The 11,585-nt window shown below is 38.6% G+C and overlaps 1 protein-coding gene and 1 pseudogene across 1 annotated transcript; one reads left to right on the top strand and one right to left on the bottom strand.

Moving 5' to 3' along the window:
* LOC141819126 (uncharacterized) lies at positions 1-6,313 on the top strand. The gene is made up of 3 exons (XM_074706487.1): positions 1-132; positions 5,670-5,872; positions 5,949-6,313. Exons 1-3 carry the CDS (start codon positions 34-36, stop codon positions 6,211-6,213), a joined length of 567 nt encoding a protein of 188 aa, XP_074562588.1. The 5' UTR covers positions 1-33; the 3' UTR covers positions 6,214-6,313.
* A 1,142-nt stretch (positions 6,314-7,455) lies between these two features.
* On the bottom strand, positions 7,456-10,444 carry LOC141819124 (homeobox-leucine zipper protein HOX9-like; annotated as a pseudogene).
* Positions 10,445-11,585: the final 1,141 nt, after the last annotated feature.

Genomic DNA, 11,585 nt, shown 5'->3' with positions numbered 1-11,585 from the left:
GAGAGAGAGAGAGAGAGAGAGAGAGAGAGAGGAATGGAAGGGAAGGGGTCGATGCTGGTGCACGTACTGGTAGTGGCCCTCAGCCTCACAGCCTTTGGCTTCGCCATCGCCGCCGAACGCCGCAGGAGCACCGTAAGCTTGCTGTGCCTTCTATTTCTTTTAGCACTTAAAATGCCGCCAATGGCGCCGCGCTGCTATGAATCCTGATCTGGCTCGCAATGGAGTTGTGCTGTATGTTGATCTGGCTTTTCCTTTTTTTAACTTCCGTGTTGTTAGTTTTGCGGGGGAATCAGGGATGATCATTGTTGGATCTCGATTTTAAGGGAACTAGTTAAGGGCTGGGTGGTGTTAGTAGAGGATTAGGGTTTAGCTTTACAGTGATCGTTTTTGTTATCGAAACATCCTGATGATTCTTATTTGCTTGTGAATGGAGTCTTCCATTCTAAACGAAAAAAAGTAGGTAAAGAGAAACAGATGTGTATGAGACCTAGTCTAGTGCCTATCCTGCTGATTTCCTTTGTCTGTAATTAGTGGATACTTTTACATTTCTCATGATCAACACCTAGATGGTGTTTGAAACAGGTAAAAATCACTAAGGTGAATGAACTGCCATGCTAATTCAATCAAGTGTGTCTTGACTTTCTTTGTTTGGTGTGTCATTTGCAATTGTAATAGATAAATTATTTTTTCTCCCAATTTAAATAAAATCACTTCATGGGGTTGAGAAATGGTCTCCTTTTAACAGTGACCACTTGAGACCAATGGTGGAGCCAGCCCCGGTGATCTACCCGGGCTGATCCTGGGCTGTAGGCCATGAGCGTCGATGTTGACGCCATCACCCCGGGCTGCCTTCCTCTTTCTCTCAAGTTTTTCCTTTCTCCCGTCGTAAATCCGAGCTTGTCTCCTTCTCAACGCTGTCGGGCCCTTGGTCTACAGCCCGGGTAGGCGTTAATGTGGCTCCACCCTTGACTTGAGTGAGATTCATTTACCATGAGAATTTTATATATATTACTCACATTGGTGTGATTTACCATGGTGATTTGATGTAACGATTCAGAAATGCTGCAATGCTAATTTTATATTATCTATCTTTATAGAAAGCTACTCCAAAGTGAGACCAAATATATTAACTATATGATTGCTACAAGAATCAAGGGAGAATTGGATTGACTAAATCACATAAACCAAATACCATCTTATTCTTTACCTGTCACTATAAGTTTTATTCTGTTTAATGTTGTCCTTAATGGTTTTCTTAGAGGCATAAGTTTGTCATGATTCAGGCACAATGACAAAATTATTTCTTTATCTTGATCAGTTTGAATGGTGGCATAGACAACCAATGCTAAAGTCATTTGAAGCTATGTTGATGAGCTTGATTAGTTTGACTAGAAATGCATAAAGCCAAATTGATGGTAGTATACTCACCAATGTCTTATAAATTTCCTCATGGCAATGATTTGAAATGCGAGATTGAATCGAGAGGTCATAATAATTCCTTCTTAAAAATTAACTTCCATCCAAAAGACAAAGCATAGCCTCATTCATAATTGGTACATGTGAGGTTTAATGTTGTCCGCCATCACTAGTAATTCTTTCTACTAGATTAGTTCACGCATCCTAGGTTTAGGTCCATTCTAATTTTATTTGTTACAACCTAGTGCAATATTAAGCAAACTCATTAACTTTGTAGTGATTTTGAAATATTGAAGTCTTGTTAATGATAGAGGACTCCTTAAAGTGTTAGTAAATCTTTTAATAGGATCACAATATTAACTCTCTTAATAAATCTTTGATTTTGATTTGGGGTTAATTTTAGGATGCCATAACATTCGTTAGATCTTATTCCTTTGGGTGGGCAGGGGGTGGGGTGAATAAATGGTGAACAATTAATCGCTAAACACAAGCTCAAATCGATTGTTAGATGGGGAATGTGCATGCGTGATCAATCACACTGTCTAAATGCAACGGGGAAAAAATAAAAGAAACAATATGATTTTAACTTGTTTTAAAGATTTTGCCCATCACCCATGTCACAACTCATCCAACTTAAAATGTCAAGTTGAGCCGGTTGCTATGGGTTGAATTTATCATCCAGTTCACCGACTGGCACATGGAACATTTGCAATGCTTGCTCTTGTGAAGTTGTGTGTCTTGCATTGATATTGTTGGTGAGGATTGTGGAAGGGTTCCACACTTTTGCAACATCAATAAGGTCACATGCATGGTATGACGTTTGCAAAGCTTCTTTGCTTATGCCTTTTTGTGTACTAACACAGGCAAAGCTTCTTCTACCGCAAGCTTCTCCTTCTTCTTCATGTCCCAAATCTCCTCCTTTTCATCTTGGCATGAGCAAAGCTTCTCTTATTGTGAGATTCTCCTCCTATTTCGTGTCCTGAATCTTGCCCTTTGTATCTCGACATGGGCGAAGCTTCTCCTGCTACGAGCAAAGAAGGTAATCTCCTTGCTTCTTCTATCTACTCCTTCTCCCTTCTCTCTTCCTTCTCCTCTATGATGCCTTAGACGCTATGTCTTAACACACTTCAGTATGGCACAAAATTGTCTCATTTCGGTCAAAATCAAAATTTTGACTTGGAACAAGATTTCAAACCGCGATCTCTCCCATAGATAAATCCACTGAAAAGGGTAGAGCAAGATTGCTCTTAAAAAGTAGCAAATATTGAAAATTCTTAAATACAAAAGTACCTCTAGATCCAATCTAGAGGCTACCTCTTAATAAATGATTTAAGTACAAGAGAGAAAAACCCTAATCTCTCTCTAGAAAGTGAAATGAAGCATTGGATGAGTAGTAAATGGGATAATATTTGCTCAGGGACAAGAATGGATAGTAAATGCAATAAGTTTTATAACAAAATCCTTCCAAAGAGTCATTTAAACTATGGCTCAAATGGTGTCAGCCTTTTTAACCAATACTATTGACTAAACTTTATAATGTAACTGTTGGAATATCTATCATTCCAAAACTAAGGTCACTCTAGGATTGTTGGTCTACCAAAACTTTAACATTGCTCAACACAACTTTCTAAAATAGAAAATTGATTGACCAAACTTAGGTGTTGGTTGACCTGCCTTTGGAGAAGTAGGTTTCCAAGTCAGTTTTGGTCGATCCTACAAAACTCGAGGGCTAACCCTAAATTCTTATATAACCTTTTAGACATTGTTGAAGCTTCTAAATTTCTCTGTCACTTTACACCTTAACATTGCTTTTAATCAAGCATAAGACTTCCATTTAGGACTCTCGACATTGACCTTAGATAGTCTTTGATGCTTAGGAATTAAACCTCGAGATCAGGCTCAAACTCAATGCCAATACTTAAGATTAAACCTTGAGATCTAACTCAAAATCAATGCTAAGTGTGATATGACTTCTTTAATTGCTCTCTTGGTAACAAAAATTTTACCGTGATATAATAATACATTCAATATAAAAGTTATTTGAAATAAACTAAAATACAATACTTGTTATTGATTCCGCCACTAATAATGGCCTTATATCACCACTTACATACTCCTCATCCCCTACGTTGTCATCATTTTTTTCATTCTCATCCGTGCCTATAATTTCTTCATGTGTGCCCATCATCAACGAAGGCCTCTTGCTAGCCTTCTTGCAATTTGGTAGTTGATGTCCTAATTCACCGTGGCTATAACATCTCATATTGCTTTTGGGTTGCTGGTTTGGTAATTGGTGGCGTAATTAGGGTTGAATTCTTTCCTGTGCCACTATGATTATTGTTGGTTGATCCACTGCTCTCTCTTGGCCGGGATACTCTAAAATTGTACACTGATTAGATCTCCTCTCTATCTATAATGTTTTCTGTTTTGCCTCAGAAACAGAGATGGAGTCGAATAGGTTAAGAGTTTTGAATATTTTGTCGTAAACCCTTGATGTCAATTAAGTGATAAAACTCAAAAGTATATTCATCTATAGTCCTCGAACCTTGATGTAGATCATGTAATTTTTAGTACATGAGACGGAGATAATTGTGAGGAAGGGAATGTAACTTTCATATGTTTTTGTAACTTGACCCAAGAAGTAATTTTAGCCTTGCCCATCCTTGAATGTTGAAGTGTACTCAGTTGCCACAATTGCACTAGCACGCCCCCTGAACCAGGTCGCTACTTACTGGACCCCACGATCTTCTGGAACCTCTTTGAAATCCAGTATATCATCTACATTAACAATCCAATCTAGAATGGAATTCAGGGATATCAATGCGAATCCCAGCCTCCCACTGTCGATTGTCATTACACCTATGATTAATTGGCAGTGTTGGTTTCTGATTAGGTTGACGAAGCTGCCCTGCCCAAAGGTCCTCCTTTGTCTCAAGGCTCTCCTCCATATGCTGTGGACTTGGATCTCGATTTAGATTTAGATTTCGAAGTTTCATTGTGAGCATGGCGAATTATTCTTGCATCTATTATTGCTTCTATTAGAGTCACTCCTCAAGTACTGCAATTCGATCACAGTTGTAAGCTTCCTCCAGTGGTGCCGCTCGTTGATCCCTTCTAGGTGACATTGTAGGAAACGTAGCCGACTTTGATACCAATTGATGTAGCAGAAGTGTATAGTAACAAAGAATTAACTGTTAATTCACACAGAATAATCAGGAAAATCTCAACAAAAATAGGATTGACTTGCTTGATCCATTTGTCCAACCAGCTTACTTGGCATGATTTTCATCCTACTTGCTCATCTCGTCTATTCCACCCAATCTGCTCGACCCATTTGGGTTACTTAATAACTTGCTTGAACGTACTACATGACCTGCAGACCAATTTATATGATTCAATATGTTCATCTCACACTGCTTGCTCAGTGTGCCTCACTCAATATTTGATCGACTTGCCCCATATCCTTGATTGTCCAACTTGATGCCTATCATGCATAACAGTCCGACTTGATGCCTATTGGCTTGCCCATTCCGTCCATACTGTGCTGCTCGCTCACCACGCATCATTCAAAAATATATATTGTAGTAGAATTGAAATATGGTGGATATGTGTGTATTCATTGGAATGGTGAAATAGGTCAGAAGGATCATTAGAGAACAACAATTGCATGCACATTGGTATTCCAAGTTTATTTTTTATCCAAACATGAACTATTTATTCCGTAAGAATTTGTAAGGAATAGAATAGATATCCTACAAGTCAAACACACCAATTTTTTGTCGCGGATTTTACATCTCTTCACATTTGCTCTGTTATAGATGGGGCAACTGATAGTTGCACAACTTATGTTCTATTTAGAATCAACCTACATATATGCTCCTAGAATTACATAAAGCACTTCGAATTGCCATGAACTTCTTTGCTTTGTCCCAATTCTAAAATTCTAGATCTTTATTATTTTTATTTTTTCCAATTCAGTGCCTTGTCTTTGGTAGTTTTAGACTTTTTTTTTGAGTGTTCCCTACAAAAGAAAAACATTCATCGATGCTAGCTCTAGGCACATTGTTGGTATAGGTCTGTATAAAAAAAGTACTTGCATCCTCTCGTACCTGGCTTATTCGTCAAAACTTCCTGACACATTGTTACTTTTCTTCACAAAAATATTTCATGTTTGTATTTTCTATTATCAACGGTGAGATCGGTGCAACATTTGTTTTACTTGTAGGTTTACATTCATGTTTTTGTTATGGCAGGGTACCATTGTAACAGACACCTTCAATGCTTCATATTGCGTGTATGATTCAGATGAAGCTACTGGTTATGGTGTTGGTTCTTTCTTGTTTCTTCTATCAAGTCAGTCTTTGCTCATGGGTGTTACAAAATGCATGTGCTTCGGCAAACCTTTAGCGCCCGGCGGAAATAGAGCCTGGTCTATTATATATTTTGCCTCATCATGGTGATCCTCCCTCTGATAATCTCCAATTTATACAGATTGTTTGAATCTATTGCTGATGAACTTGTTTTTTTACCAGGCTAACGTTCTTGATCGCGGAGTCATGTCTAATTGCCGGTGCTACTAAGAATGCATACCATACCAAGTATCGACATGTCATCTATGCGCAAAACTGGACCTGTGAGTCTCTCAGGAAAGGAGTCTTCATTGCGGGTGCCGTCTTTGTGGTCTTCACTATGATTCTAAACGTATACTACTATATGTACTTCGCGAAAGCAACCAATCAGGTAGCCCGGAAGACCAACAAGTCTAGCTCGACTGTCGGAATGGCTAGTTATGCTTGAACTTATATTTCTAAGCCAGAGTAGTTGGCTAAGAATCTACACATTATATATCTGCATCTGGTATTGGCTACTTATATGAACTTAGGTTTGAGAAGGATGAGGTCGACTGTCTATCAACAATTAGTCTGGTTTCATCTTTTTGTTAAGGTGTGAACTTTAGTTGTGGTGTAACTAATGGATTTTGTGCAAGCTGTGATGAACAGTATGTTGCCATGAGCTCAATCTCACATCCTCTAGGTAAGGTAAACCATCAATTTGGCCTAGTGCTATTGTAACCAAAAACAAAGTTATAAATTATGTAACAATCAAATATACATTCTTACGAGATTGTTATGCTGTGCGACTCCCTGACTCACCGTCGTTGTCGTCACTGCTGTTGTTCTCATCTGGCTACCGTCGGTTGCTGCCTCGACTGCGATCGACGTGCTACTTGTTGGCGTTCTTTCCGGCTGCGGATTTTGGTCGGATAGTGGTCGGAATCCGACGAATTTGGTCGGAAATAGTCGTCTCCCACTGTGCGACTATTGTCGACGGCGATCAGGTCGGAGATCGATCGAGGCAGGATCAACATTCGACGTCGGTCTTTCCTCGGTCGGTCTCCGGCCGCGATTCGATCGGAATCCGGCCCGATCGTTGTCGACAGTGGTCGCGCCGTTTTCGACCAAATCGCGGTCGGATTCCGACCAATCGTGGTTGGATTCCGATCGCGATTTGGGCAGAAATGGCGCTGCCATTGCCGACTCTGTTTTCGATCGAATTCTGTCGGATTTCGACCACTATCCAATCGGAATTCCGATGCCAGACGGAGCGTCGACAAGCGGCGCGTCGATCACGCCCGAGACGACGGTCGACAGTGGTCGGACAGCGTAGTGAGGGCGGCGGCAGCGGCGGTGGATCGTGGGTATCATGTACGGATCACGAATTTTTCATCACGTAGCATAACATTTCTCTACATTCTTAAATACTAAATTTTATATTTGATAGATTCCGTCCTACGCGTAACGATTGTGTACTTAAATGAACTGTCCATATTTATGAGACGGATTTTAAGTGAGTCATTGAGATAGTGTATCTATCTTTTTAAATACTAAATTTTATAATATTTTACAATTGAATTTTTATAATAGCAAATCATGGATTTTATAGAAGTAACATTTTTATAAACTTCAAAATTACAAAACTAAAATGACTTTGATCAGATTGGAGTTGGCAAAATGATAAAAATCTATACAACAACTAACTTATCCACTTGTGTCAATTACTATTGTGTCAATTCAATTATCAAATACACAAACATTTGGATTTGGCAGCAGCTATTCAAAATTGGGCTAACTCAGAAAACCTCAACAAGCATATTGTATCACAAGAATGACCAATTCACAAAGCATAGAGCAACACAATGTGCATTGTTATCTTCGCGCATAACCTTCCACGCGATCGCCCGCTCGAACGAAACATGACGACCCATCCCCGAGCGGCACACGCCACCAGGGAGATATATATAACCCTGCAGGTATGACAAAAATGAACCTGGAACTCAGGATAAAGCAGTGGGAATAATAGAATTATGATGAAGAAGCACAATACCTGTTCCATTAACTTAACAAGCTCAGAGTGAAGTTGTTTCTGACCAGCTTCATCAAAGATCTTATTGAGGGTGATATCCTGCAGTGCTACCAGGGAGGTCTCCAGCATATCGAGCCCTGCCTGGTTCGCGAAGGTGAACACCGGTTGCGTCTGGGAATTACAGGTGCATAATTAATGTAAGTCTGAAGATCGTCTTACTCAAAACACAAAAATGTAAGTTTGCCTTCAGTTTTCTAACTGATAATTACTTGAGCAAGAAACAAATCTAACAAACCAGCTAATCAGACTTTTACTTGCTTCGATCCCGTTGCATACCTCGAACGAGCAACACAGAATAGCATCTTGATGGTGCCACAAAGTTTTCAACAATGATTCTTCATTTCTCAGCAAATCCATTCCCAGATGATGACTACGATATCAAAACAAAGTTAGGTAGATTTTATTAAAAAGACACAGAAGCAGCTACAGGTTACTAGCTCACTCGGTCGAGAGCATACTTGTAACTTTGACAGATCCAATGAGCAAGAGTCACGGCATCAGGGGAGCCAGGAAGTTGTTTGTTCCCTATGTTACGGCCAGGTCGTACTTGCGTTAAGGCCATTGAGACTCTCTGCACTGACGAGACAATGCTTCAGACATATTGTCTAGCCGCGGCAGCGATACTATCCTGGAGATGTGCTTCATAAGGAAATTGGAAGGCAATTGTCAAAATTGACCGCGTATTGTGATAATCAGTAGATTTATGATCTCCGGCAGATTGGTTTCCACTAGATGCTAGATCCAAACTGTGAGTGGATGGTATGCCTTTCTGCAAATTCATGTATAAGAAAGATATTGTGATCGCAACCGAGGAACAAATTCAACAAATTATGATCCTAAACAGGGAAATACAATAGCGCACAAGACAACAAAAAATCATGTAAAAAAAAAGGAACAATTAGAGGATTGTTTCCTCTTTCCTTTATTCTTCCTTATTCTTAAAAGTTGTATATTCACTCTATTGCATTACCTGAAAAGAATTTAGGAGAAAGGAATGTTGTTCAAGAAGCATAGCAATTACATTCGAGACCTATACAGATGTTAATTATGCAAGTTCAATGACAAACAGAGGATCTGAATAGTTATCTAGAGGAGCGAAAAGCAACATGTTATGGCACAAAAGTGTTGCACCTCAATTCCAAGCCATCACAATCATCACAATCATCATAGTAGATTTGATGATCAAATGGAGCAGTTCAATGAACCTCTACTGTGATGAGCTAGCCATCAGGATGACAGAATAAAACATATTGAAGTTGAAGTTGACAAATATTTAATCAATGAAAGTCAAGGCACTTGTCTCATTTATACTCCTCATGTACCTCCAGAATTCTGACTGGTAGATATGTTCACAGAGAAAATCAGTAACTCTCACTTTCAGACATTAATCGACAAGTTAGGAATGGACAATATCCATTAGCCAGTTTGAGAGAGTGCGCCAAAAGATTATAATCAATTAGAGGATTGAATTGCAACTGTTTCTTGGGGATTCTTCTATTTTATTCTTTGAATAGGAGTCTTAACACAATGGTAAAGTTGTTTCCGTGTGACTTTATGATTATGAGTTCGAGTCACGAAAATAACCTCTACCTCTTACAATGTAAGCTAAAGCTACGTACAAAAAGATCCAATGTGATCCGATCCTTTCTTGAGACCCACATTTAGTTCACTATTTATGGACTATGCAGAGGATGTGGGATCAAAATGAACAAAAACTCTAACCCTATGACTTGGCATGTTTAACAACATATATATATATTTACTCTAGCAAATTTAACAACACAAATAAAAAATATGCACTGATTTTGTAGATTACCAAGTATAATTCATTCGCTCATTTTCATACATGTTTTAAAGGATATCATCGATGCTTAACTGTTTTTGTATCCAACGGCATAACACGGAATCCAGAGGCTACCAAGGGCACATCATCAGGAAAATGTTCGTCTATTGGGGCAAACACAAGCTGAAAGCAAGTTCCCAGAGAATTATCATCTATTCCATAGCAAATCTGCAATTGAAACAACAAAATCACAGTGTCAACATTTAATTCAAATTATTCCATATTTATCAGACCTAAAGAATTGGGGCACGCGATATAACAAAGTTCATTACAACAGTCAGCAAAGAAGATAAATCAATTTGCACATCCAAATTGCGTCTCATAGATTTAGATCAAACTTTGTGAATTGTTATGTTTGATTTGTAGAGGGTTACTTCATTGTCTCATTTAAAGGAATAGTCTACTACATTTTTTGGGCTGAAGCACCAGATGTTTCATAGGCCGCGAAACCGATCGATACATGCATTATTAGCATTTTGTTTATTTCATATTTAATTTCACTGCAAATTTTACCACACTAATTGATTGTAGACAGTTGGGTTTATCCTTCTGTTTGAGCTTTATGTCTATGTAATAAATTAAAAAGGAAACTACATCATGTATTCATCCTACAACTTTTTACCTCCACGAGTACGCATGATTTGCAAACTCTGTACGAATTCTTCGAAGGAAAACATACAGCTTATACCTGTAGGAGATGAATATTTCTGGATAAGATGGCTCCATGAGTAAGGCCCTCACCTTCCAGACGAACAACTTCAAGAGTCTGAAAATATTTGCAACCAAGAAAGATTATCAAGACAAGTCCAAAGATGTCAAGAACCATCTCAATAACAGCAACATAAACACTTGTCTTTCATGTTCAAAGAAGTTAGAAACACCTGTCTTCTAGCTGAGAAGGTAACGTGACTACTAACTACTATAAACAAACTAATTTCCAAAAAGAATCTTATAGGTGAGATTAATATTCATCTTAGAAATGTGCAACACAGAGATAATGCCTCTTTAAATTTGCAATTGCTAAAAGAAAGCAAAACATATTTAAACAAAAAGTTAAATATACCTCCTCAGAGCATCTGCAACGGTATGTGTTATTAACGCGTTCAAGCTTAAAAAAAAAATAAAAAAAATGTGTGGGACCCATCTCTGCCCCCATTAACGCGTTCAAGCTTTTGAACGCATTCAACCCTTTACTCCCTTATCACTCCTCCACGTCAACACTCTCTCCTCCATGTCATCTGGAAAGAGAATAAAAGAAGCGTTATTAACGCCCTTTTAACGCTCCATTGCAGATGCCCTCATTCTCAATTGTGTGAGCAAGCGGCATGATTGTCTGATTCCCAGAAAATTTGGTAGGTCTCCATCCAGGAAAGGAACATATACCAGTTTTCAAGGAGGCAGCAGAATATGCATCTAAATTATAATCAGCCCATTCAGAACGGTGCTCCCGAAGAAATCGAACTAGTAATGCTGGTGAAACACTCTATAGAAGTGACAAAATACGTTAGCATGTCATTTGTTTTGATAAGATAATAAACAAAAAAGTGATTATTGCACTAGATCATCAGAAACGGTTGTATTACCTAGAAACAATAAGCCCTAAAAATTTTCATGGGCAAAAGTCAAAAGAGTACCCCTTTATTATGGAATTGTCCGGAATGCGTCCTAAGTTAATTTTTTATCAAAAGAGCACCACATCCCCCGTAAAACTGACACAACTATCATCCACTATACAGTAGCAATTTATTTCCATTATTATCTCTCTTCTATTTTTTTCCGTCTAAATCGGCACGTTGTAACAACTACTAACATGTTGTAAAAACTATAAAACCGTAGCTGCTACAATTATGTAATAATTCAGTTGCAACTGTTATGAATTAGGATTTGGAACCTCATCATCCCA

This window comes from Curcuma longa, unplaced genomic scaffold (genome assembly GCF_044706935.1).
Source record: "Curcuma longa cultivar G26 ecotype Majalengka, Jawa Barat unplaced genomic scaffold, ITB_CL_G26_1.1 contig_27864, whole genome shotgun sequence".
NCBI classification, from domain to species: Eukaryota; Viridiplantae; Streptophyta; class Magnoliopsida; order Zingiberales; family Zingiberaceae; genus Curcuma; species Curcuma longa.
Note: the sequence above shows the minus strand (reverse complement) of the source record. Positions and strands in the feature narration are given on the sequence as shown.